Below are 22,529 nucleotides of genomic sequence, written 5' to 3'. Positions count from 1 at the left end.
AGCAGAAATTATGGCAAAATTTTTAGAATTCGAGGAGATACTGGGCAGCAGAATTCAGAACTCGCAAAGATTCCACTGAGCGGCAAATGCGTAGAGGCAGCCCTGCCCCCCTCGCCCCTAAAATGACTCACGGGGGGATGGGAAGTGTGATCCTGCCCAATATCGGTACAATGTCAAGCAAGGCATCGTTACTGGCTACAGCAGATACACTCAGGGCTATACACTAGCCAAAGAAGCAGCACGGAATGAATCACTGCCTACTCTAGAGATACTACTCCCAAGAATACATATGAAGAACTCCTTAAGGAAAAAAAAAAAAAAAAAAAAAACACTTCAGATCAGGAAAAGGAAGGAAATGAAACATAGGAAGGAAGAAAAGTGTATAACATGTATTACGTTCCCCTCGCATGACACTATTTCATATAATTTCTTAATAAATCTATTCATAACGGGACACGGCCCTTTTCCCACATACTATTTTGCTCGAAACCTAAGCAAAACAGCTATATGCATATGCGAGGAAAGGGGTGATCCCAAGCATTATACATTTAGCTGCCAACACACAAAAGAAAACCACTGCAAAGCCAGGCAGCCAGCCGCACCAGAAGATATATATATCCCGAGTGTGAAAATATCAAGATTGAAAAATCTCGAAAAAGCTCATGGCATACGGCAGAACAGTAATATGCCCAAAGTAATGAAATGAAATATTTATACACGCATCCAAAAGGATCCGCTATGAAAATAGACTCCAAGGCATTATTAAAATATCAGCTGGTATTTTAAAATAAATTATAATTGTTTATAAAGAAATGCAGAATGCATGACGGAGACCGACAGCCCGAAGGGGTCGCTCAGCAGAAGAAAGGTGAGAACGCTGCATATTGCGTTGTGGATTCCTTGCTGAGCTGGCTTCCGAGACGAGGAGCAATAAGCCCTGTGATAAATGTTGTACTAAAAATGTAGTGCGGCGGAGCGAAACCTGTAAATTCACACGTTAAGTCTTGGTGCTCCGTCCACTTTTCCATGTCCCTGTTTCGTTATTGGCTACAATGCGACGCTTGACATGCAGGAATCTCGGTCACTCCGAAAGGAAAGTCGCATTTACTGCACACCTGCTTCCTTTCGTTGAGTATTATACTCCCCATTCTTAGATCTTATAAATGGGGGGGGGGCTGATTTTTAAAATTAATTAATTTATTTATTTACTGGCTGGGCGTCCGGATATTAGATAATTCCGGATATTGTATGTCCGGATTTCGAACTTTGTACTTTATAATAAATTTATTTGTCCACGAGTAAACATAATCCTCATCATTTAGGGGGGGGGGGGCTTTTATATCACTGGAAGTGTCTTAAGGTAATTAATGTTGCATAAATTCAAAGTTTTGCACTAGAGTATATTAATATGAGACAGCACGTAGAAGAATTCTGTTTATCCGAACTAATTGGGACGGAGCATGTATGAAAACACTTATAAACCATAAACAGGTTGGTTTATATTATGCACATTGTTAAAGTCAATAATGTTCATTTCGAATAGATTTTGCAAAAATAAACTTTAAAATTTTCCTTTCAATTTTTTTTATTTTCATTTAAATTTTTCATAAAAGAAATAATAACCATCTGTGATTGAAAATGTTGTTCGCTATTTATTATAAGCTCTTCTTCAGTGCACTTATGATGTTTGTCACGATAATGATAAGTTTGTAATCAGTTTTTAAACTACTTCCTGATTAAACTATGGAATTCAAATTTTGTACATACGCTGTTTATGGATAACAATACAATGCGGTGAAGCGAGTTTTCCAAAACTCGACTTATATTTTTAAAAATTTTGATATTGAAACGATTTTTCGCACATATCTTCGTTTAACGAACAAACTTTTGTACCGTCAGATGGAGTAAGGGGGAAAAAATAAATAAGTGAAATTTGTATAAAGTTTCGAACGTAATTTAGAATTTGTTTGGCGAATTTTAGAAAAATCGCTCGATGTTTCTCACTATTTGACATCCATGATTTTAAAATTCTAAAATGCATCGGTTATAAAATTTTCAATTTTTACAGATTATAAAATATTCTTTTAAAACAAGAATGATACAAAGGTACCATCTGGACGATTTTTTGCATTAGAAAAATATCCTAGAATGTGAAACAGATGGAGCAGTATCGTTTTTTTCCGTTCGCATTGCTGGGAAACACAGTTTCATTAAACACAGTTTCAAGGTTATGATGTCATTAATGTTGCACTATTTTTGTTGCTCTCGTATAGCAGCTTCTCAGCCGAAGTGCCACAGCTCAGTACCGCGCGACGAAAAAAATTAACATCTAAAGCCTGATAACGGGGCGAGAATGCAGAAGGAATAAAATCTGAAAGGTTTCAGCTTTTATATTACGTCTAACGAGGCTCTTTTTTTAAACATTTTGTGTGTTACCTTTGTTTGTTAAATATCATGTTCTTCGCACTTAAAATTCAGTGCAACAGCAATATCACAAAATAATTTTAAAATGAGCATATCTTTAGAATTTCCGATACACAGTCTCGCGCGCTGGAAATTTTTTTTTTTTTTTTCCCGTACAGTGTTGCCATTGCACGCTTTGAAATCGTTGAGTTTTTTAATCAAAAATTCGTTAAAGTTTTACAAAACAAAAAATAAATAATAAAACAAACTCCAAATTCCAAATTCGGGCTTCCAGATCCCCATATTCGGGTGGTAATGTACGTCATTCAAAATTCGATAGCTCTTTGTACCGTTGTTTGATCGCAATGCGAGAAACATACATGCATTTATGCAGATCCTTCATTATTTAATTTCTTTAAATATAATCAGGGCTCTAATATTGGCAACAATTTGAAAAGTGAACCGACAATTATAGTGAACCAACGCAAAATGCCAAAGCGAAATTAATAGTCCTTCTGGGCAAATGGCTTCCCCTTGAACTAATTAAAAAAAAAATTTAAAAAACAAAATCTGAAATGTTTCAGATTTTAAATTACGTCCAAAGGGGCGTTTTTTAACATTTTGTGTGTTACCTTTCTTTATTAAATATCATGTTCCTCGCACTTAAACCATAAGATCCAGTGCAACAGCAATATCGCAAAATAGTTTTAAAACGAGCATATCTTTAGAATTTCCGATACAGAGATTCACGCGCTGGAGATAAAAATGTTTTTTCTGCACAACGTTGCCATTGCTCGCTTTGAAATCCTTGAGTTTGTTAATCAAAAATTAGTCAAAGTTTTAAAAAATAGGAAATCGATCATAAAACAAATTTCAAATTTCAAATTTGGTCTTCCACATGCTCATATTCGTTGGAGGATTACGTTATTCAAAATTCGATGACTCTATGTACCGTTGTTTTATCACAATACGAGAAATATACATACATTTATGCAGATTTTTCATTATTTAATTTCTTCAAATATAATGCAGGACTCTAACATTTTGTGGCAACAGTTTGAAAAGTGAACCGACATTTATGAGTCCGACGCAAAATGCCAAAACGAAACTAATAGTCCTTCGGGATTCAAATCCCTTTGGACTTTTTAAAAAAAAAAAAAAAAAAAAAAAACATACTTTAAGGACTAAGTGTTTAAACGTATTCGCAATGAAATATTGTCCATTTTTTTGTTTTTCCCATTTCATAAATTGTTATGTATTTTTCTCAGCATTTCAGTTTAAAAGCTGATTTCACTAATTTTTATGGTGGTACGTAATATATTCTTTAAAGGACTTTCAAACTCTAACAGCCAAAAATATAACTCTTATAGGGACATGAAATTTTCAAAGGCCTTAAATCAAACTCTTTCAAAACAAGAATGATCAAGAAGTATTAATTAGGAGACTTTCTAGAAATTTTTAAAAACTGGCCGTACTTTTATAAGCTTCTATTTAACTCATTCATATAATTTAATACCTTACTCTCATTAGATTAGATGATAAATTATTTTTCTCCTTTTAGTTCATTAATTATTTTATAAGTTCTAAATAAAAGCTTAGTTTACAATTTATTTTAATTTTCATTTCTATTATGAGTTTATTCTTTTTTTAACCTATCATTCCTTTTTATTTATCATATTTTTTATTTACTTTTGTTATTTAATATACGTGATTCAAACGAAAGATGATGGTCGCAGGAAATCCTGGAGTTATTTATCACTGAATAAATTTAAAAATATGCCGCTTTGTTGACATTGTGGTAGGGGAACATGCTACCACACTTCTGAGTAAGGTGTTTGATTACTAGAGAGGGCATGGATGTTTTTAAGTGCATAGTGCTTTTACAGCATGGAAGCACTAATACTATCGAGCTGAAAGGCCTTTCGGGAAGCTCATGGGAGAAGAAAAGGAATGGGTGATCCTTCACATCCTCCCCAGGGGTGTTCACCATAGAAACTGCAATACTACTTCTCATTTTCCGTATATGTCAAATCTGTTACCCTCTGTGGTTCAACCTGGGCAACGCTTTCGTTCATGAGACGGCTACATGACTAATGGGCTCTATCATAGCGACGTTTAATTTTTTAAAATTTATATCTTATAGTGTTTGGTGTGTAATATTTATTGAAATATTAATTTCTAATTTATTTAAGATAATTTTTTTAATGTTAGAAATAACGTAGAAAATAACTTTTTTTTTAATGTCAGCAGTTCTTCATCCGGACGGTGTAATATTATATAATCAGAGTATATTAATTCATCGTTTCTCCTTTATCTTCGCATGTGCCGATGATGACTCTTGAATATCGCAAAAGAACCCACAAAAGTAATAACAATTGAAAGGAACATCTTGGTAATTAGTTTATTTTGATGTAACATATGCGAGCAGTGTTAAGAGTGATTCGTGTAATGAATTTAATAATTTACATATTTAACAACAAATGAAAATAAATTTGTTTCATAAATTCACTTTAAAGGCCTCTTTTTCTCGGTTTAAACTGCAGTGAAAGTTAAAATGTTTCTAAATTTGCTGTGGAACGTCTCCCATTAAAAACTTTACGTTCACGTTCTCGATACTGCTGATTTTTAGAACTCTGTAAGATACGCAAAATAAATTGTTTATGATGATATTAATAAATAATAAGTTGATTATTAGAATAAATTAAGAGTAGTATAATTATGACTACTAAATTATTTATCTTAAAAAACGCAAACAGAAATACTTTAGCATGAGTTTCACTAAATGCTCCCTAGATGGCAGCACCAAATAGATACATTCATTTGAGACCTAATATTTATATACTCAGCCTTCATATGATCTCAATTTTTTAATGCCAGAAATTTTATTAAAAAAAATAAAGCAATAACAAAAATCTCAGTTATGGTCGGCGCTAAACATTTTGATGTCCAGTACAATTTTTTTAGATTCCTAAAATTCTGGCGCTCAGTACCTTTCTAAAAGCTAAATAGTATTTTGCTGCCTCTAATTACCGCCGCAGATTTTTAGCGACGGCCCTAGTCTCAGTAATCATTAGAAGCTGCTCATAAAAGGTTCAGATGCTAATCAGGGTCGTCGATACACATTTTACCATTCGCTGCAATCTCCTGTGGTACTAAATTCTGCTGCCAGATGCCTCTCTAAATTCAAAAACTTTGCCACCTATAAAATCTGCTGATCGGTGCCTCCCCTAAATACAAAAAATTTTGCTATCCCTAAATTCTGTCACTCGAAGTTTCCCTAAACTCTAAAACTTTTTTTTTTTTTTTCTTTTGGCCACTACTAAGGCCGGAAGCCTTATTCTATTTACTATCGATGAACCTAATATGTGGACCACCATTGCCTCCTATGAAGGGAAGGACAAATTACATTCATGCCTTCTCAAGGATTTGAACCCAGGTCCTTCGGTACGGCATGCAGAGTCACTAAACACTTTCCCGCCTGGGAGGCATTCTAAGAATTTTAAAACTAAACTCAGTGGCTCAAAAGCCTTTAGTGACCTATGGCCTGCAGTGCCCTTACATGTGTTTGACCATGGGCCCTGCTTTCTTGACCGTGGGCAGGAGCATATACTCTGGATAAGTGGTCAGCTTGTCACAGGCGAGCTTGGTACTCATTTTATCGATCCATTCAAGGCACAAAAGGTTAGCCAACTCCCAGGGCTCGAGCCCCGGACTCGTGAAGCTGTTCACCGATGCTCTAGCCCCTGAGCCACCGGGTCTTCTAAAAATTCTGCCTCCCGAAAATTCTGCCTTAAATTAAATTCCCCGTAAATTTCTCCCGTAAATTCATTGCTCTACCTGAAGCACTGCTGTACCGGTAAGATACAGTGGTCTAAGGCAAGAATCTAAAATTGGAGGACCGCAAATCGCATGAGGCTCCCGATTTCGATCGCATGGGGCTCCCGTTGATCCATGATGCAATTTTATGCTGCCCTTAAATCCATATGAATTATATATATGTTGCAAAGATTTCAAGATTTTATTTTTTCTATATCTGAGTTTACATTATTTTCATTACCGTTAGACACTAATAACCCACTAAAATCTTTATCAATGCAACGAAAGTTTTTTACCTTAAAACATTCTTAATAAAGTTAGGGGAAAAAAACATGAAAGCACTACCTTTAATATGGGTAGTAAACACCACCCAAATCTATGATTTTCTGCTTAAGTTTTGGTAGTTTTCAAAGCCTTCGGCAGAGAAACTTGGTGGGCGCGAGTCCAAAAACAAATCAATCTCATGTCGGACGTCCTGTGTAGGATGCAAGATAGCACAAACAGGATGTAGCTGCTGGTGTGGAAAAAGGTAGAAGTCCGAAAGGAGCGATGTCGGGGCAATATGGTGGGTGTGGCAAAAGATCCCTTTCGAGTCCGTACAGAGTCCAGCCGGCGGTGAATGCAGACTCATGTGGCCTTGTTATCTTGATGGAACATTACGTTTTTGCACCGGATCTCACTTCGACGTTTTTCCTTGATAGCAACGTCAAACGGACTAGCATTTCGCTGTACACCTTACTGTAAAGGGTTTTACCTTTTCCAGATACTCTCTGTGGATAACATCACGGCAATCCCACTAAATACAAAGCATGCCATTTTTGTTAGACAAATTGCCCTTTGTGACGCTTCTGACGGGCTTACCGAGCGCAGACCAACCCGCTTTTCGGCCTGTGTTGTTGAAATAAACCCACTTTTGATCACAAGTGACGACCCTGTCCAGAATTTTATCTTTTTGTTGGTATTCGAGCAGATTAGTGCAGGCCCGAACACGTTTGTGCTTATCTGCTCTAAGTCAGCTCATGCGGCACCCAGCGATTGAACTTGTACATCCACTTTATGCGATGCATAGCGCAACTAGTGAACATGGCACTAACATCTAACTCCTTAGCAAGCTCTCGAGTGGTTACATACTGATCTTTTTCCACAATTTCTCGCATGATGGCCTCATCAACATCAGCAGGCGGGCCAGAGCGCTCCTGCTTCTTGAATGTCATAGTCCTTGTTTTTTAACTTTCGGTACTAAATCTTCATATGATACAACATTAGTACTTAAAGCTGTACGCATGGTTTGATAACATTATGTAGCTGACTTTTTGCAACAGAACTAGAAGTAAATGATGGTTCTAATCTAGTAGCGTGATAGTTCCATTTCAGATACCTTGTACTTAATGATAATGTTTTTTTTTTTTTTTTTTTTTTTTTTGTGCAAATTTCACAGCACAGTGTTCTAAAGCAGGTCTTTTTCAAATGCCAAAAATTGTTCACGTCAACGCGAACTGTTGAATAAACAATATTTGTATTGACGGAAAACTTAAGTAATTTACAATGTGATATAAATCTTATTCAAAGACTGGATGGTACAGATTTAATTAATTTTCAATCCCACTTGTGAAAAAATAAGTAAGCACAATTACGAACTTTTGAACTATGAATAATCACTTTGTTTGGAAATACATTTATGTATGAAAGTATTTTTTCACAGCTCAAAATTTATAAGAAAAGAAGCTGACTGACTGATGGCATCAGTAATCCGTGATGAAGATAATTTCTAGTAGTTTTTTCCAGTCCACAGATATTATACAAAAAGTTTTGTATTTACATACAAACATGTGTATTTTAATTTACGTGTCGAAGAAAAATTTAATAAATAAGATGAGAAAGCAGTTAAATTGTCATTATTTGTAGTCACGTTTAATCCCACTTAAGAAGTTTTGAGAATTTGTTTATTTTTATTTAAAGTAAGTTATTTAATAATCAATTAAAAATAATAGAATTATTTGAAATAAATTACGGTCTGCAATATTAATATTTAGCTGTCAACATGTTTGAATTACAAAGTATAACCTATAAAAATGTCCTACAGATACCAAACTTTAGATTTCAGATAGAAAATATATATACTAAATCTGATTATTTTCCCTTTGCGTTATTATTATTGTCCAGGTATCTCTTGATAAACATTCAGCAAGCAAAATTTAAAATTTTGTTTAAATATTTTTTATTTTATTGATCACAAATTTTCATTTTATTAAAACAATTCTGGTCCGTCAGCTGTTTTTAGATCATTCAGCCCGCATGCAGTTTGAGTTTGATTATGCAAGGGTACTATGATATTTGTTCGTTTGCTTTTAGTAATCGAATTTTGGAATTTTTGTAGTTGCCCACCCCTGAAAAAAAAAAAAAAAAAAAAAAAAAAAACACGTGTATTGGATGTTAAAGTCTACTGGAATTTCTTCTGGTTTTGTATACGTAAAGTTAAATTTATTTATATATTAGACCCAGCAATAACAGATAATAAAACGTCCAGTTATACGTAATTCCATTATATAGATGATAAAAAAAAACATAATGGTCATAATGGTCTCCGACAAAAATGTGCTGACATCATTAAGAAAGCACGTATTTAATTTGAATTGATGCCGGTATGTTATATAGGAACGTTTTAGTATAAATTTAATGGTTTTGTTTATTAGATTACGGCAAAGCACTCAAGGGCTATCTGCCTTAAGGGATGGATGCCTTCGTGGAGGATGTTTTAAGGGAAACTGTCTCGTATACACGTTACACATGGGGAAAACCACGAAAACACCCATGCAACCGGCCCGTTCGCGGCATTCGAACCTCGGACCGAACTACCAGTGTTCAGCGACGTTACCGCTCGGACGCTGGTGGGATTTATATACAGTGCCGAATATTTATCCAAGCAATCTCTTTTCGCATAACGGTGATATTAACTATTTGCCAAAATTGTCATATTCATACAGTGTTTCATTAAGTGTGTGTGTGATTATGGCAAAGCCTCGAGGGCTATCTACCTAAGGGGAGGGATGCCTTCGTGGAGGACTTTCTAAGGGAAACTGGCTCGTATACACGTTACACATGGGGAAAACCACGAAAACGCCCATGCAGCCAGCCCGTTCGCGGGATTCGAACCTCGGACCGAACTACCAGTGTTCAGCGACTTTACCGCTCGGCCGCTGGTGGGCCCCCTTGTTTCATTAAGATCCTTCCTCTAATGCAGTTATTTCAGACTCAAACTGCATGTTGGCCGAATGCACAATCTAACAGCAGTTGACTGGCCAATTTTTTTTTTTTTTTTTTTTTTTTTAAAAACCAAAACGAAAACGTTTTTCTAATGAAACAAAAAATTCAAAACATATATAAACAGCAACAGTAATGACGAAAAAAAATCCAATTTATATTTACAAATCTAAAAACTAAAGGCTGGTATCTAGAAGAAATTTCTGATGGTTATACTTTTGTAATTCAAACGTGATAACAGCTAAATATTAAATTTTCAGACGGAAATGCATTTCAGATAATTCTAATATGTTGAATAAACTACTAAATAACTCACTTAAACTAAAAACAAACAAATTACGAAAGCTTTCCGAGTGGAACAAAATTTGAAAATAAATAATGACAATGTAATGTTAAAAACATTTTTCTTCGACGTATACAAAAAAGATATGTACTCGTATAAATGTATAAATGTAAAAAGATATGTAATAAATAATTATTAAACTTCCCTATTTCTTACAACTTTCAGCTACAACACCTGATAATGTTTCGATTTTAATAAAGTGCGTAAGCTTGGAGAAAATTGCTATAACCCATCTCCTTTAGGAATTGTAGATACTGAACGGACAATCAGTTTCGCTTCTTTTTTTTTTTTTTAAATTTATTAATTTTCAATGCGAAAGAGAAACCATTCACATATAAATGAACTCCCCCATAAAGCTATCATTCTTATTGGAAAAATTCCTAACTGAGGATGTTCGTCCTTTGAAAATGCGAAAACAAATTTCACCAAATCTACCGGGTGGCCATAATTAAACTGACAGTGCTCACAGTGTTCTGTAGCGCGATCTATTTGCGAGAATAACGTCACATTTTGTAGGAAGATTAAAGAAGACGGGGGACGAAAGATTCCTCAAAAAACAAATTAGTTACAAAAGTCACCGCTAGGGGAATATTTGGCGCTGTGTAATAGAAAATAGAGTGTAATAATAAATGCAAACTAATACGGAATAAAATTACCTTTTATTATGCACATTTTCTGATTTAGTTCAAGTGAAATATGGCAACACTTTTAAAAAAGCGTAAAATCTACATAAACACCGATAAAGTCTCGTGATCTGCAATATCACGTACGCTGAGCAGAAGAAGTTCTTTATTCAAATTTCACGTTACATCCATTCGCACAGTGCCACCTGCTGGGGTTTTAAAAGGCAATGTGTTACGTTTCGAACCAATCGGATTGAAAGTTTATGTGCAATGTCTCCTTCTTTAGTCGAGCGTGCGTTACTGGTCAAATTCTTTTATGGTATGGAAAATCTTACGAAAGATTATCAACTTCTATTCGTACAAGATCAGCCGTGTACAGGAATTACTGTACCCCGACCATGATAAGCGATTGACTTTTGCTCTCACCTTTCTTGCCAGAATGGAGGTGGATGATGCTTGGCTGTGGAAAATCTTATGGGGAGACGAGGCCCACTTTTACCTGAATAGAACTGTGAATACCCGGAACTGCCGAATTTGGGATGACAAACCACCACATGCAGTCACAGCAATTCCCTTACATTCACCAAAGGTAACTGTTTGGTGTGGGTTCACAGCGGAATTTATCGTAGGTCCATTCTTCTATGAGAACACTACACCGACAGGACCGGAAACCTGTTCTGTTACCGGAGAGAAATATCGCCACATGTTGAACAGCTTTGTCATGCCTGGGGGAAATCATTTTCATGCAAGATGGAGCCCCTCCACACGTTGCTGTACGGGTGCAACAGATGCTACGACAGAAATTCACAAGAGAAAGAGTCATTAGCCGCTACTTTCCAACTGCATGGCCACCTTGGGTCGCCTGATCTTACCACATGCGACTTCTGGCTATGGGGTTACCTTAACCTTTTGAAGACGGGATGGCCATTATAGTGGCCATAGAGTCCTCTCTTTGAAAGGACGGGGTTCTCCACTTTAGTGGCCATGTCTTTTTCCCCCATTTTCCAGGCTGAAAAGTAGTGTGAAATTCCAAATTTGACGTTCCTGGGGTTTTAACCACTTATCTCTTTCAAAGGTCTTCCTTTTGCGACATAGATGCACCCCTCTGAGAATCCATTAAACTACACACAAGAATCTTTGTTGCAAATAGGAAGTGATTTCTTAAAGGGGGAAAGCATTCGGTTCAAGATTCCCCGTCCTTTGGTAGCTTTTACTGCTACCATAGCCCCGGCCTCAAAAGGTTAAGTCCAAGGTCTATCAAGGAGTGGTCCAGGACCTGGCTACGTTGAAGGATAACATATCACGGACTGTACGGGAGATTCCTGCACTCATGTTACTTTCTGCTGTTGTGCATACTGTGCACAGAATGCAATATGTGGTCCACAACAACGGCAGCCACATTGAACCTCATTTGAATGCAAAATAAAAGGTAATTTCCGTATTGATTTGCATTTGTTAACACTCTATTTTCTATTACACAGCGCCAAATATTCCCCTAGCGGTGACTTTTGGAACTAATTTGTTTTTTCGCGGAATCCTTCGTCCCCCGTCTTGTTTAATCTTCCTACAAAATGTGGCGTCATTCTTGCAAACAGATCGCACTACAGAACACTGTGAGCACTGTCAGTTTAATTATGGCCACCCGGCATATCTTCAGTTTCTGAATATGATTTATGTCGGTGTAAATAATTAGCTCCATTTGTAGATTTTCTGGGGCATTACTTACGTTTGTTTTTAACGCAAGTTAAATAATGTAAAATTTGACTCCATTAAAATTTTAACCTTTCCTGGAAGTCCATGACATAATAAATACTAACAAATTTACGACTAATATACGCGCCAGCTGAATAAAATTGCTTTTTTCTTGCGGTCCGTCGGCCGCATGCTCTCTAAATGAAGAAAATATTCAACATTTTAAAAGAACATAATTCCAATAATACGTGTAAAAGCTATATATAAGTAACAATTTAATATATATATATATATATATATATATATCTACATATAATAAAAGAAAAAGTCTGTGTATGTCTTCCGTTTGCGCTGCGCGTAAGCTAATAGACTCATGGCTACGAAATTTGGTGCATAGGTGCATCTAGACAAGATCCAGTGCACCTCGAAGCGATTTTTTTGAAATTCGAATTCGAATTTTTTTTTATTTTAGGTTTTGTGACGAAATCGCGTCATTTTGAGACATAATGGGCTATAGGAAAGCGAGATTTTACTCTACACACTTCATTTTCACATCGTCATGAAACGTAGTCACTTAGCTATTTTACAAACTTAAAATAAATTTCGTGTTTCAATAAATCGAATAAATACGAATTTATTTAACAAAGTGAGCTTAACACCTTTTTTAACGGGATTTTTTCTAAAAAAGTTTATTTTTAAAAATGTACAGTTTATTTTTCTTTGATTTTTCGACACGTTAAACTTTCATCCTTGCGATTGCTTTTACAAAAAGAAATTTGGAAAAATGATAATATTTTGTATTTTTAAAAAATTTTTAAATGAAGCTTCCGAGTACATTTCTCACATCTCGCATCTTTAAAAATATGATTTTGGCAACAATTTTCCTTTCTTATTGTTGTTAATAGATTTTTGATGAAATCGCATCATTTTTAATAGTTTTTCTTTTAGAAATATGGGTTTGGCAACAATTTTCCATCGTATTTCTTGTGTCACTGTTTTTAAGAGATTGGCATATTTCATTGTCATTTTTTATATATATAATACATTTTTATTGATTTTTTTTATAAAGTTCTGCAGAGTAAAATTGTGCGCGGAATTTTTTGTTTTTTGAGTTTCTTTCATATTATTTTTTGCTTCTTTCACTGTTTGTAAGATATTGAAAAGTTTTGCATGATTTTTTTTCCTTCAACGGAAAATTGGTTAATCTTTTTATTAGGATAATTAATATTTGTATTAAGGAATATAGCTTATTTCATTGTAATTTTTTTTTCTCTTGAAAATATAAGATAAAATATCATTAATTATACTTTGCTTTTCAGAATTTTTTGTTTTTTGTATTCTTTTATGTTATTTATTGCTCATTTCACTGTTTTTAAGATATTGAAAAGTTTTGAGTGATTTTTTTTAGGAAACAAAGTTCTTAACCTATTTTATACCATTTGAGTTCTTAAGATTTTGCAAAGAGAAGTTAGTTAATTTATTTATTAGGATAATTAATATTTGTATTAAGGGATATTGCTTATTTCATTGTAATTTTATGCGAAATAACTTTTCTTTATGAAGTTGTTCTGCAGAGTAAAATTCTACGCAGTTTTTAAATTTAACGTTTGGTGTTTCCTTCAGCCATTTTTCCGGTACATTTAAAAGCCAGACGAAGGCTGGCAGTGAAGCTGCTAGTATATGTATAAAAAGAGGAAGTATCATAGTAATAAAGGAGAGTAAAGGATGGTAGTTCTCATTTCCCAGTTTTAAATTTTCTCTTCCTCCCGGCTCATTTCAATTTTTAAGAAATTTAAGCTGAATTATTAGCGTACCTCTTCCTTACAGAATATAACAAATTTTAATCAACAATAAATAAATAAATATATTTCAATGAATTGAAAATTTCATCGTGTATCTCTACAGCAGTAGACAATAGAATAGAACAGAATGGACACTAAAAGGCGTCTGTACTTTAAATTGGAATTCCATCAAGTGCTTATGCTTGTGTTCATTGCATAATTCCAAAGTGACTCGTGCCATTAAACATAGAAGCTTCTTTTATATATTGGTTTAGAATAGTGAATTAACAGCCATGAAATGCTATTGTGTTTACTTGCATAATTATTCAGTATTTGATCACGATAAAATGCAGTACCTATTGCAATATTCGTAATATTCGATGTGATATGAAACCCACGAACCTGTACTAGAAATAAAATTTTCAATTTCCCAGTATCGCCAGTATCGCAGTAATTGTATGGGATAAATTGCATACACTGAGAATGATACAACAGGAAAGCAACAATTTTTAGATGTAGCAGTGATTCCATAATTTCTTCTTGTGAAAGGTTTCAGGCAGTAGACCTGTGTTTTTCTGAACAAATGAAAATGACGAGGAAAGGGAGAAGGCAAAGTCATTAACAGCCAAGTTCAAACCATCTTTCAAGGTCAAACCTTTCTCTTTCCGACGCTTGAGACAGTGACGTATCTTATCTATCTGCTCAGAGACGTCACTTTACTCACAAAACTGGGGAAACACTTGCTTTGGAGATAGACGTAAATGTCACAACACTGGTTGATCTTGATCGAGAAAAGCAAACATTGCAGCAAACCTTGGGAGAAAATATGGTAATACTGGCGTATTTCTTTACTTTGAGGATATCAATCGGATAACGTAAAATGCTTTTCATCTCCAAACGTTCAGAAATCCTGGCAAAGGAATATTGTACTTACCCTTCTAGCAGGTCCATCGACAGTGTCGAGTTCGAAAGACAAAATCTTATGGTCTTCATCGTCCTCGTCCTCCTCGGCCAGGGGAAGCAGCTGTTCAAGCTGAAGACTCATCGGAGAATACTCCTTCATTAGATGGCGTTGTACTGAAATACACATGCATGAAATGGGTGAGGCTTCCACCTGAAAGAAAGACAAAATGCTTTACTTAAAAATTTATATTAATTAAATAATATAAGGACCAGAATACCTTCTTTCTTTAGATACAACAGTATTTCTTAACCTAGCATTAATGCTTTGTATTTAGACTTGATTGAAAAATTTTAGCGTGAGTTATAGAAAACTAGCCATTGACGTGACTGTATTCAAAATACTGACAACTTAGGAAAGATTAGATTGGAAAGCAGAAGAAAAGTTTCTGTAGTGTGTTGAAGGTAAAATCTAATGCACAGTGGTTTAGAGGTTTGAATGTACATTCAAACTATTTTTCAACATTTCTGTTTTATTTCTGAAAATAATCAGATGGAGGAATAAAATACTGGAGGCCTTTCTGCACAACTGATAAAATAGCCCCTCTGATATATTACGAACTAGTTAGTAAAATTTGTGAATGTCTGAACGTATTTCTTAGTTTCTTGGACTTCAATAGTAAGACATTTAATATGAATTTATGAAAGCTTGAGAAAAAAAAATTACCTTTTACAAGGGTCATTGTAGACTCAGTTTTGGTTAAAGAAGGGGGGGCGAACGCAACTTTTAAATTAGTAAAATTAGGAAACTGTTTCATTGTCAGCATTTATGAATTAAATAACAGGCAAATATTAATTAAATGCATACAACGAAATTAAAATAATAATAATTCTTAACTCAAAAATTATAATAATAATTAAACACAAATTAATAAAATAAAGCTTGATTTAAATTAAAATATTTATAAGGCATTTTCTCCCTCCTTCCAGCATCCATTAATGGTGTAACGGTAGTATACTCAGCGAGTATTCCAGAGGTCCAGACTCAAATCTCGGTGAGGCCATTCCTCACTTTTCACGTCTCCTGTTTCAAAATAACCTAATGACTCTACAGTGGTGCCCTAACTAAAAACGTGGTTGACGATAATTCGCCACCACCAAGATTTGGAGACTAGGTCCCCTAATCTTCAATCCTCTTTAAAAGGGAAAGTATATAAGGAATTTCGTCCTCCTTCCAGCATGCCTTCGTGGTGTAACGGTAGCACACTCGGCGCGTATTCGAGAGGTCCAGGGTTCGAGTCTCCGTGAGGCCACTGCTCATTTTTTTCGTCTCCTGTTTCGAAATATCCTAATGGCTCTATAGACTAAATAATTAAACTTTATGAACTAATAAGATTTTATTTACATTCTTCGACAGCTGCGAAAAATATTGAGATGTTATAATACATTTCTAATACTGCAACTATGCCTCCCAAAATTTCAATTGGAAAAAATATGTATTCTGAAGGCAATGAATGAACGTTGCAAAGTACGTTGCAAAAAGATCCGAGCCGTGTATGGTTATACACGGCTCGGATCTTTTTTTACAAAGACACACAGATAAACACTTCCTTATAAAATGAAACAATATTTTCTAACCAAATTATCATGGTAAACATAATAAATTTCAATCGTTAAAATGTAAGTAAGTAATATGAAATACAATCAACACGAGAAAATTTTAAATCGAAAGCACAAAGAAGGTTTTGGATGTTTTGCAATATTTATTGGTTTACTTAAATGTGAATAATTATAAGTTGCAACAAATTTTGCATTAAATAACACATTTATGAAAGCTTATGCTTTTGAAACTTTCAAAATAACAAAGGTATTAAGTGTTTAACATTAAAGGGGTATTTAAAAGTATATCTAAATTAATGGCATGAAAATATGATTCGCATACGCAAATTTTAAGTTAAAAATTTAATTTTTAAAATTTTATTAATTAATTTACTATTCAGGAACAAGATTTCATCCCTTTTCCATTTTCTGATAATAAAATTCAGCTTATATCTAGCTTGTTATGTAAAACACATACGGTTCCTGCACATTTCTGGCATTTTACCATTAAAGAGTAGATAAATATCGCCATGGGAAAATATTGCCCTTCACTCTAACCAACGTTATAGTACATTTCTATTAATAACGTCACTTTTTCGTTTACAGCGATAATACTGTTACATGTCAGGGAACCGTTACCAACACTTAAGAGCCTTTCAGCGTTAACAACCCTATTGTCTGAATGTAGTTAGTTGATCGATACGAATGTGCGTGCTTAAAATGATGTCAATAACATAGCTATCATTACGTAAGAAGTTGGTTAACCTTTCTTCAAGGAAAAAAGATTTTACATTATGCCCAAAAAGGTTTTTTTTTTTTTTTTTTTTTTTTTTTTTTACGTTTTGTGTGTTACCTTTATTCATTAAATATCATATTCTACACACTTAAATCTCAAAAAATTCTATTCAACAGCTTGGAATTTGGAACACGTAAGTACATATATGGCATGTGGCGGAATGCTGCTTTAACAATTAATCATGGAAATTTTGCCTTAAGGCGCTGGCGGATAGCTGGTGAATACAACCCTGTTACACGCTTCGCTAAGAAGCGAAATAAAGTTCTAGTACTATAAAAAGCAAAACTTGAAAATAAATGCAAAATATTGTTGTTCGAGCCGTGTTTTCTTCGATGTAAATATTAGATTTTAGCGAAGAGCATTGTGAAAACTCTGACTGGCCGGTGAATTCAACAGCAATATCACAAAATATTTAAAAACAGCGTATCTTTAGAATTTCCGATAGGCAACCTCGAGCACTGAAGATAATTTTTTTTTCTTTTTCGTCCAGTGTTGCCATTGCTCGCTTTGAAATCGTTGAGTTTGTTAATCAAAAATTCGTTAAAATTTTACAAAATGTGAAATAGATAATAAAACAAATTCGAAATTCAGGGCGATAACATTTGGTGCGAGCAATTTAAAAAGTGATTCGCAGCTTGTAGTGAAAGCCACAAAATGCCGTTTTGACCTTCACGCTACTGCCCCCGTTAGGCTTAATTAAAAAAAATAAATAATAATAATAATAATAATAAAATAAACTAAAACTTGAAAGGTTTCAGATTTTAAATTACGTCCAAAGGACCATTTTTTTTAACACTTTGTGTGTTACCTTTATTTATTAAATATCACGTTCTTCGCTCTTAAACTTTAAAATTCAGTTCAAGAGCACTATTGCAAAATAATTTTAAATTGAGCATATCTTTAGAATTTCCGATACACAGTCTCGAGCGGTGGAGAAAAAAAATGTTTTTTTTTCTGTACAACGTTGCCATTGTTCGCTTTGTTACTCAAAAATTCACTAAAGTTTTACAAAATATGAAATCGATAATAAAATAAATTCCAAATTTTAAATTTGGGCTTCCAGATGCCCATATGCGCAGGAGGATTACGTTATTGAAAACTGGATGGCTCTAGGTACCGTTGTTTTATCACAATGCGAAAAAGATACATACATTTATGCAGATTCTTCATTATTTAATTTCTTTAAATGTAATACAGGGCGATAATATTTGGTGGCAACAGTTTGAAAAGTGAAACGGACATTTATAGTGAACCAACGCAAAATGCCAAAGCGAAATTAACAGTCCTTCTGGGAAAATTGTCCCTTTGGACTAAAAATCTGAAAGCTTTCAAATTTTGTATTAAGTCCAAAGGTGCGTTTTTTTTAACTTTTTTTTTTTTTTTTTTTTTTTGTTACCTTTATACATTAAGTATCATGTACCTTAAACCACATAAAATTCAATTCAACAGCAACATCAAAAAATATTTAAAAACAGCATACCTTTAGAATTTTCGATAGACAGTTTCGCGCGCTGGATATAAAAATGTTTTCTTCTGTGCAGTGTTGCTGTTCCTTGCTTTAAAATCGTTGAGATTGTTAATCAAAAATTCATTATACTTTTACAAAATATGAAATAGATAATAAAAAAAAATTCGAAAGTCGAATTCAAATTTCGGACTTCCAGGTGCTCATGTTCTGGTGGAGGACTACGTTATTCAAAATTTGATGGCTCTAGGTACCGTCGGTTTTTCACAATGCGAGAAACGTATCAACCTTCATGCACATTCTCCTTTATTTAATTTCTTTTAAAATAATACAGGGTGATAATATTTGGTGACAACAATTTGAAAAGTGAATCAGCCTTTTACAGTGATTCAACGCAAAATCCCGTATCGAGACTAACAGCCTTTCTGAGCTGACGCTCCTTTGGGATAAAAAAGGTAATAAAAGTAATTCAGGTAGTGTGCCTCATATTTTATATCTGATACCAATATATTTTCAGTATGATTCAAAGAAATGAACTGTTCAGTATTGTTCAGAATATGGGACCGCCTCTGATAAATTAGCTACAGACAGTTGTTGACTGATGTTCTTTTCAAAGTAAAAGTCGATATCCAAATTTAAACATTTACACTCTGAGAAAAACTTCTCCCCGGGAAAACGGAAATGCATTTTTTTGTCCTTTTTATAATAAATGGGCAGTGTGTTTACACCATCATTTACTGATCTACAACCGCGTATTACCATGCGTATTAAATTGCTTTAAAATGACATGGCAATTCTAGTACATACAAAAATTGCCAAGATACAGCTGCTAAAGCTTGTAATGTATATTTGAATTTTATACTAATTATTTTAATTTGGATAACCTTTCTTATCAATTTTTGTTTCCCATTTACGACCAGAATAAGTTTTTGGAATAGTTTTAAATGCAAATGAGTTAGAAGGCGTAGTTAAGGAAAGTTCAACTTACTTCGCGAGACTTATCTGTCAGAAAAACAATTCATAGCGGGGTTCCGCAAGGGTCCGTTCTTTCCCCCCGGCTCTATAATGTTTATATCAATGATTTCCCGCACCCATTCAACACGAAAATACTCAAATACGCTGACGACACTGTAGTACTGACTGAATCCAGAAATCCCCAGCTCGCTGTAAGTAATTTACAAATGCATCTCAATATGATCAATCACTGGTGCAAGACTTGGAAAATTAAGCTCAACGCCTCTAAATGTTGTATTGTGCTCTATCGGAGATACAAAACAAGATTAAGAGTCAACACTGATATCTACTTAGATAGAACTCTAATCCCTGTAGTTAATTTCTATAAATATTTAGGTGTTTACATAGATAAGTCTCTCAACTTCAAAGATCATATTTTTTACATCTTAAACAAAGCAAATGCAGCCTACATGGCAATTTATCTTATTATCGGCAAAATATCAAAGATCAGTCTAAAAATAAAGAAAATGCTTTACATATCTCTAATTCGAGCGATCATGCTATATGGATTGCCGGCCTGGGCAATTGCCAATAAAATTGAGCGCATAAAAACTGGATATTTTTCAAAATAAAATTCTACGTAGCATTGTGAATGCACCTTGGTACGTGAGAAACTCTATAATTCATTACGACCTGGATATTCCATCTGTGCATAACTTTATACTCATGACAGCTCACAATTTCTTCGAAAAGATGAAGCATAGTCAGTATAACGCAATTAAACAAATGTTGGATTATAATCCAACCATTGAATACACTGTCAAACGCCCAAGGAAATTCATCACAATTCGTCATGGTGGTAACTTGTAAATTTTAATTTTAAAATTTGCTTGAACACTGAAATTGGACTCTATCCTATTGTTACGAATTTGGTATTTAAAAAGCTAATATTAGTTCAATTATAAATTAATTGGTTTTATTTCTCGCGCAGTGCAGCGCGTGACGAATATTAAAAGAAAGCTAAGCCGGAAAATTGAAAATACAAGAGCGCGTGCATTAAATAAATAAATATTTCTTTTTGATTTCGAGAAAGTACTGGAAAATTCTAGCGCGTGATTTTAAAATCTTATAAAAGGAGGAAAACATCTCAGTTTGTAGTAGTTGCTTAGTTTGTTGTTGTTTAGAAAACTGCTCTTGTTGATTGTAGCGAATTCGCGGATTAGCGTTCTTTAGCTATTTTGAATTACGTTCTATTGGACATTTGAGTAGTTAAAAGATAACTACTGTGAGATATTGTAATACTGCATGATAATTTGAGAAAATTTAAGCATTTTTGTTGTGATAATAATAAATTTTTGTTCATTTTTCATCGGACTTGTGCATTCATTTCATAACGAACCCGTACGCACGCAATAATTTTTGGTGGCAGCGGTGGGATTTGAATGCCAATAACAAGAGCGATGGAAGAGCAATTAAGGCAGTTAATATCAGCCTTTGCCTCATTTAAAGAAGAAATGAAATTGGGCCAGGAATCCGTTAAGGACGAAATGAAAGCCGTTCAAGCTGGTCAAGAAAAGATTGAAGCATGTCAAGAAGAAATGAAAAGAGAAATTACCTGCATAATAGAAAATAAATTTGAAGCTATGGAAGGCAGAATTGACACAGTTGAAAATAAAGTTGGACAAATTGAAGAAAAAGTTTCTTTCGTAAAAGATCAAATTGAAGAAAGAGTTTCTTCGGTGAAAGAAGAAATAGAAAAAAAAGTTTCTTCTGTAAAAGAACATATAGAAGGGAGAGTTTCGGCTGTGGAGGAACGAATTGAAGGAATAGTTTGTGCCGTCCAACACCAAGTCGAACAACAAATTGATCAGAGAGTTTCTGCAGTTGCCAAAGAAATTGAAACTTTAAAGAAATTCGTAGCGACGGCAGGAAGCAAGAATGATGATTTTAAATTCTTACCGATGCCTGCTCGTCCATTTCTGAAGCTATCCACATATGATGGGAAGACATCCTGGCAAGTGTACAAGACCCAGTTTTCTATCGTTGCGGATGCGAATGGATGGGATTCCCAAGCTAAGGCCTGTCATCTCGCCGCTTCTTTAAGAGCCGACGCAGCGGATATCCTTCAGACTCTTCCCGAAAACAAAAGGTTAGATTTTGAAGCTCTGTCCGGCGCCTTGGAGCTGCGCTTTGGCGAGAAATGTTTAAAAGACTACAGCAGGCTTCAATTAAAATCCCGTCAACAGAAGCCCACTGAATCACTTCAGGAGCTCGCCACGGATGTTGAAAGGCTGTCACATCACGCCTTTTCGGAGTGCCCGACAGAAACAAGGGAAATCCTGTCCCTGCAATATTTCATCGATGGCATCCGGGATACTGAAATACAAAAAGCTCTACGAATGGCGGATGTAAAAGATTTAAAAAGCGCTCTAGTGTACGCCATGAAATTCGAGACAGCCCAGCAAGCCACTCGTCGAGACCGCCACCCAGTCAGAGCTGCTCAAGTCCAGGAGCCAGGGGATCAAGTCACCGCTCGTCTAGACGATTTAACTAGACAACTGAACGCCTTGAGACGGAATATTGGTGAGAAGAAACCGACCGTTAAGTGCTGGAACTGCGGTGCTGAAGGACACATACGACGAAACTGCAGAATACCCCAGGGTACGGATGTTAAGACCGCTTCTAACAAGCAGCAGGGAAACTAATTAGTGGCCATCTCGCGGGGCGGAGGTTGCCAGATAATGAAAAGCCCCAGTTTAAAGCGCTTCAGATTTCTGCAGTGAGAGGCGGCAGTAATGGACTTTTCATAATAGGACATATTAACGGAGTCCCCTGCAATATGACGATAGACACAGGAGCCAACGTTACCATCATCCGAAAAGATTTGGCTCAACAA

At 34.9% G+C, this 22,529-nt stretch overlaps 1 protein-coding gene across 6 annotated transcripts in view; it reads right to left on the bottom strand.

Annotated features, from left to right (window-relative positions):
- SNF4Agamma (SNF4/AMP-activated protein kinase gamma subunit) overlaps window positions 1–22,529 on the bottom strand; it is a 559,866-nt gene that overhangs the window by 474,623 nt on the left and 62,714 nt on the right. For all 6 annotated transcript variants that reach the window (XM_085810578.1, XM_085810583.1, XM_085810580.1 and 3 more), the window contains exon 2: window positions 14,854–15,033. In XM_085810578.1, the coding sequence (XP_085666704.1) occupies window positions 14,854–15,009 (156 nt within the window). In that variant the 5' untranslated portion in view covers window positions 15,010–15,033. The remainder of the gene's footprint in view (window positions 1–14,853; window positions 15,034–22,529) is intronic.

Source organism: Stegodyphus dumicola, chromosome 2 (genome assembly GCF_044657685.1).
Source record: "Stegodyphus dumicola isolate Sdum_Otavi_A_Nest chromosome 2, ASM4465768v1".
NCBI lineage: Eukaryota > Metazoa > Arthropoda > Arachnida > Araneae > Eresidae > Stegodyphus > Stegodyphus dumicola.
This window is presented reverse-complemented; position numbering and strand designations above follow the sequence as displayed.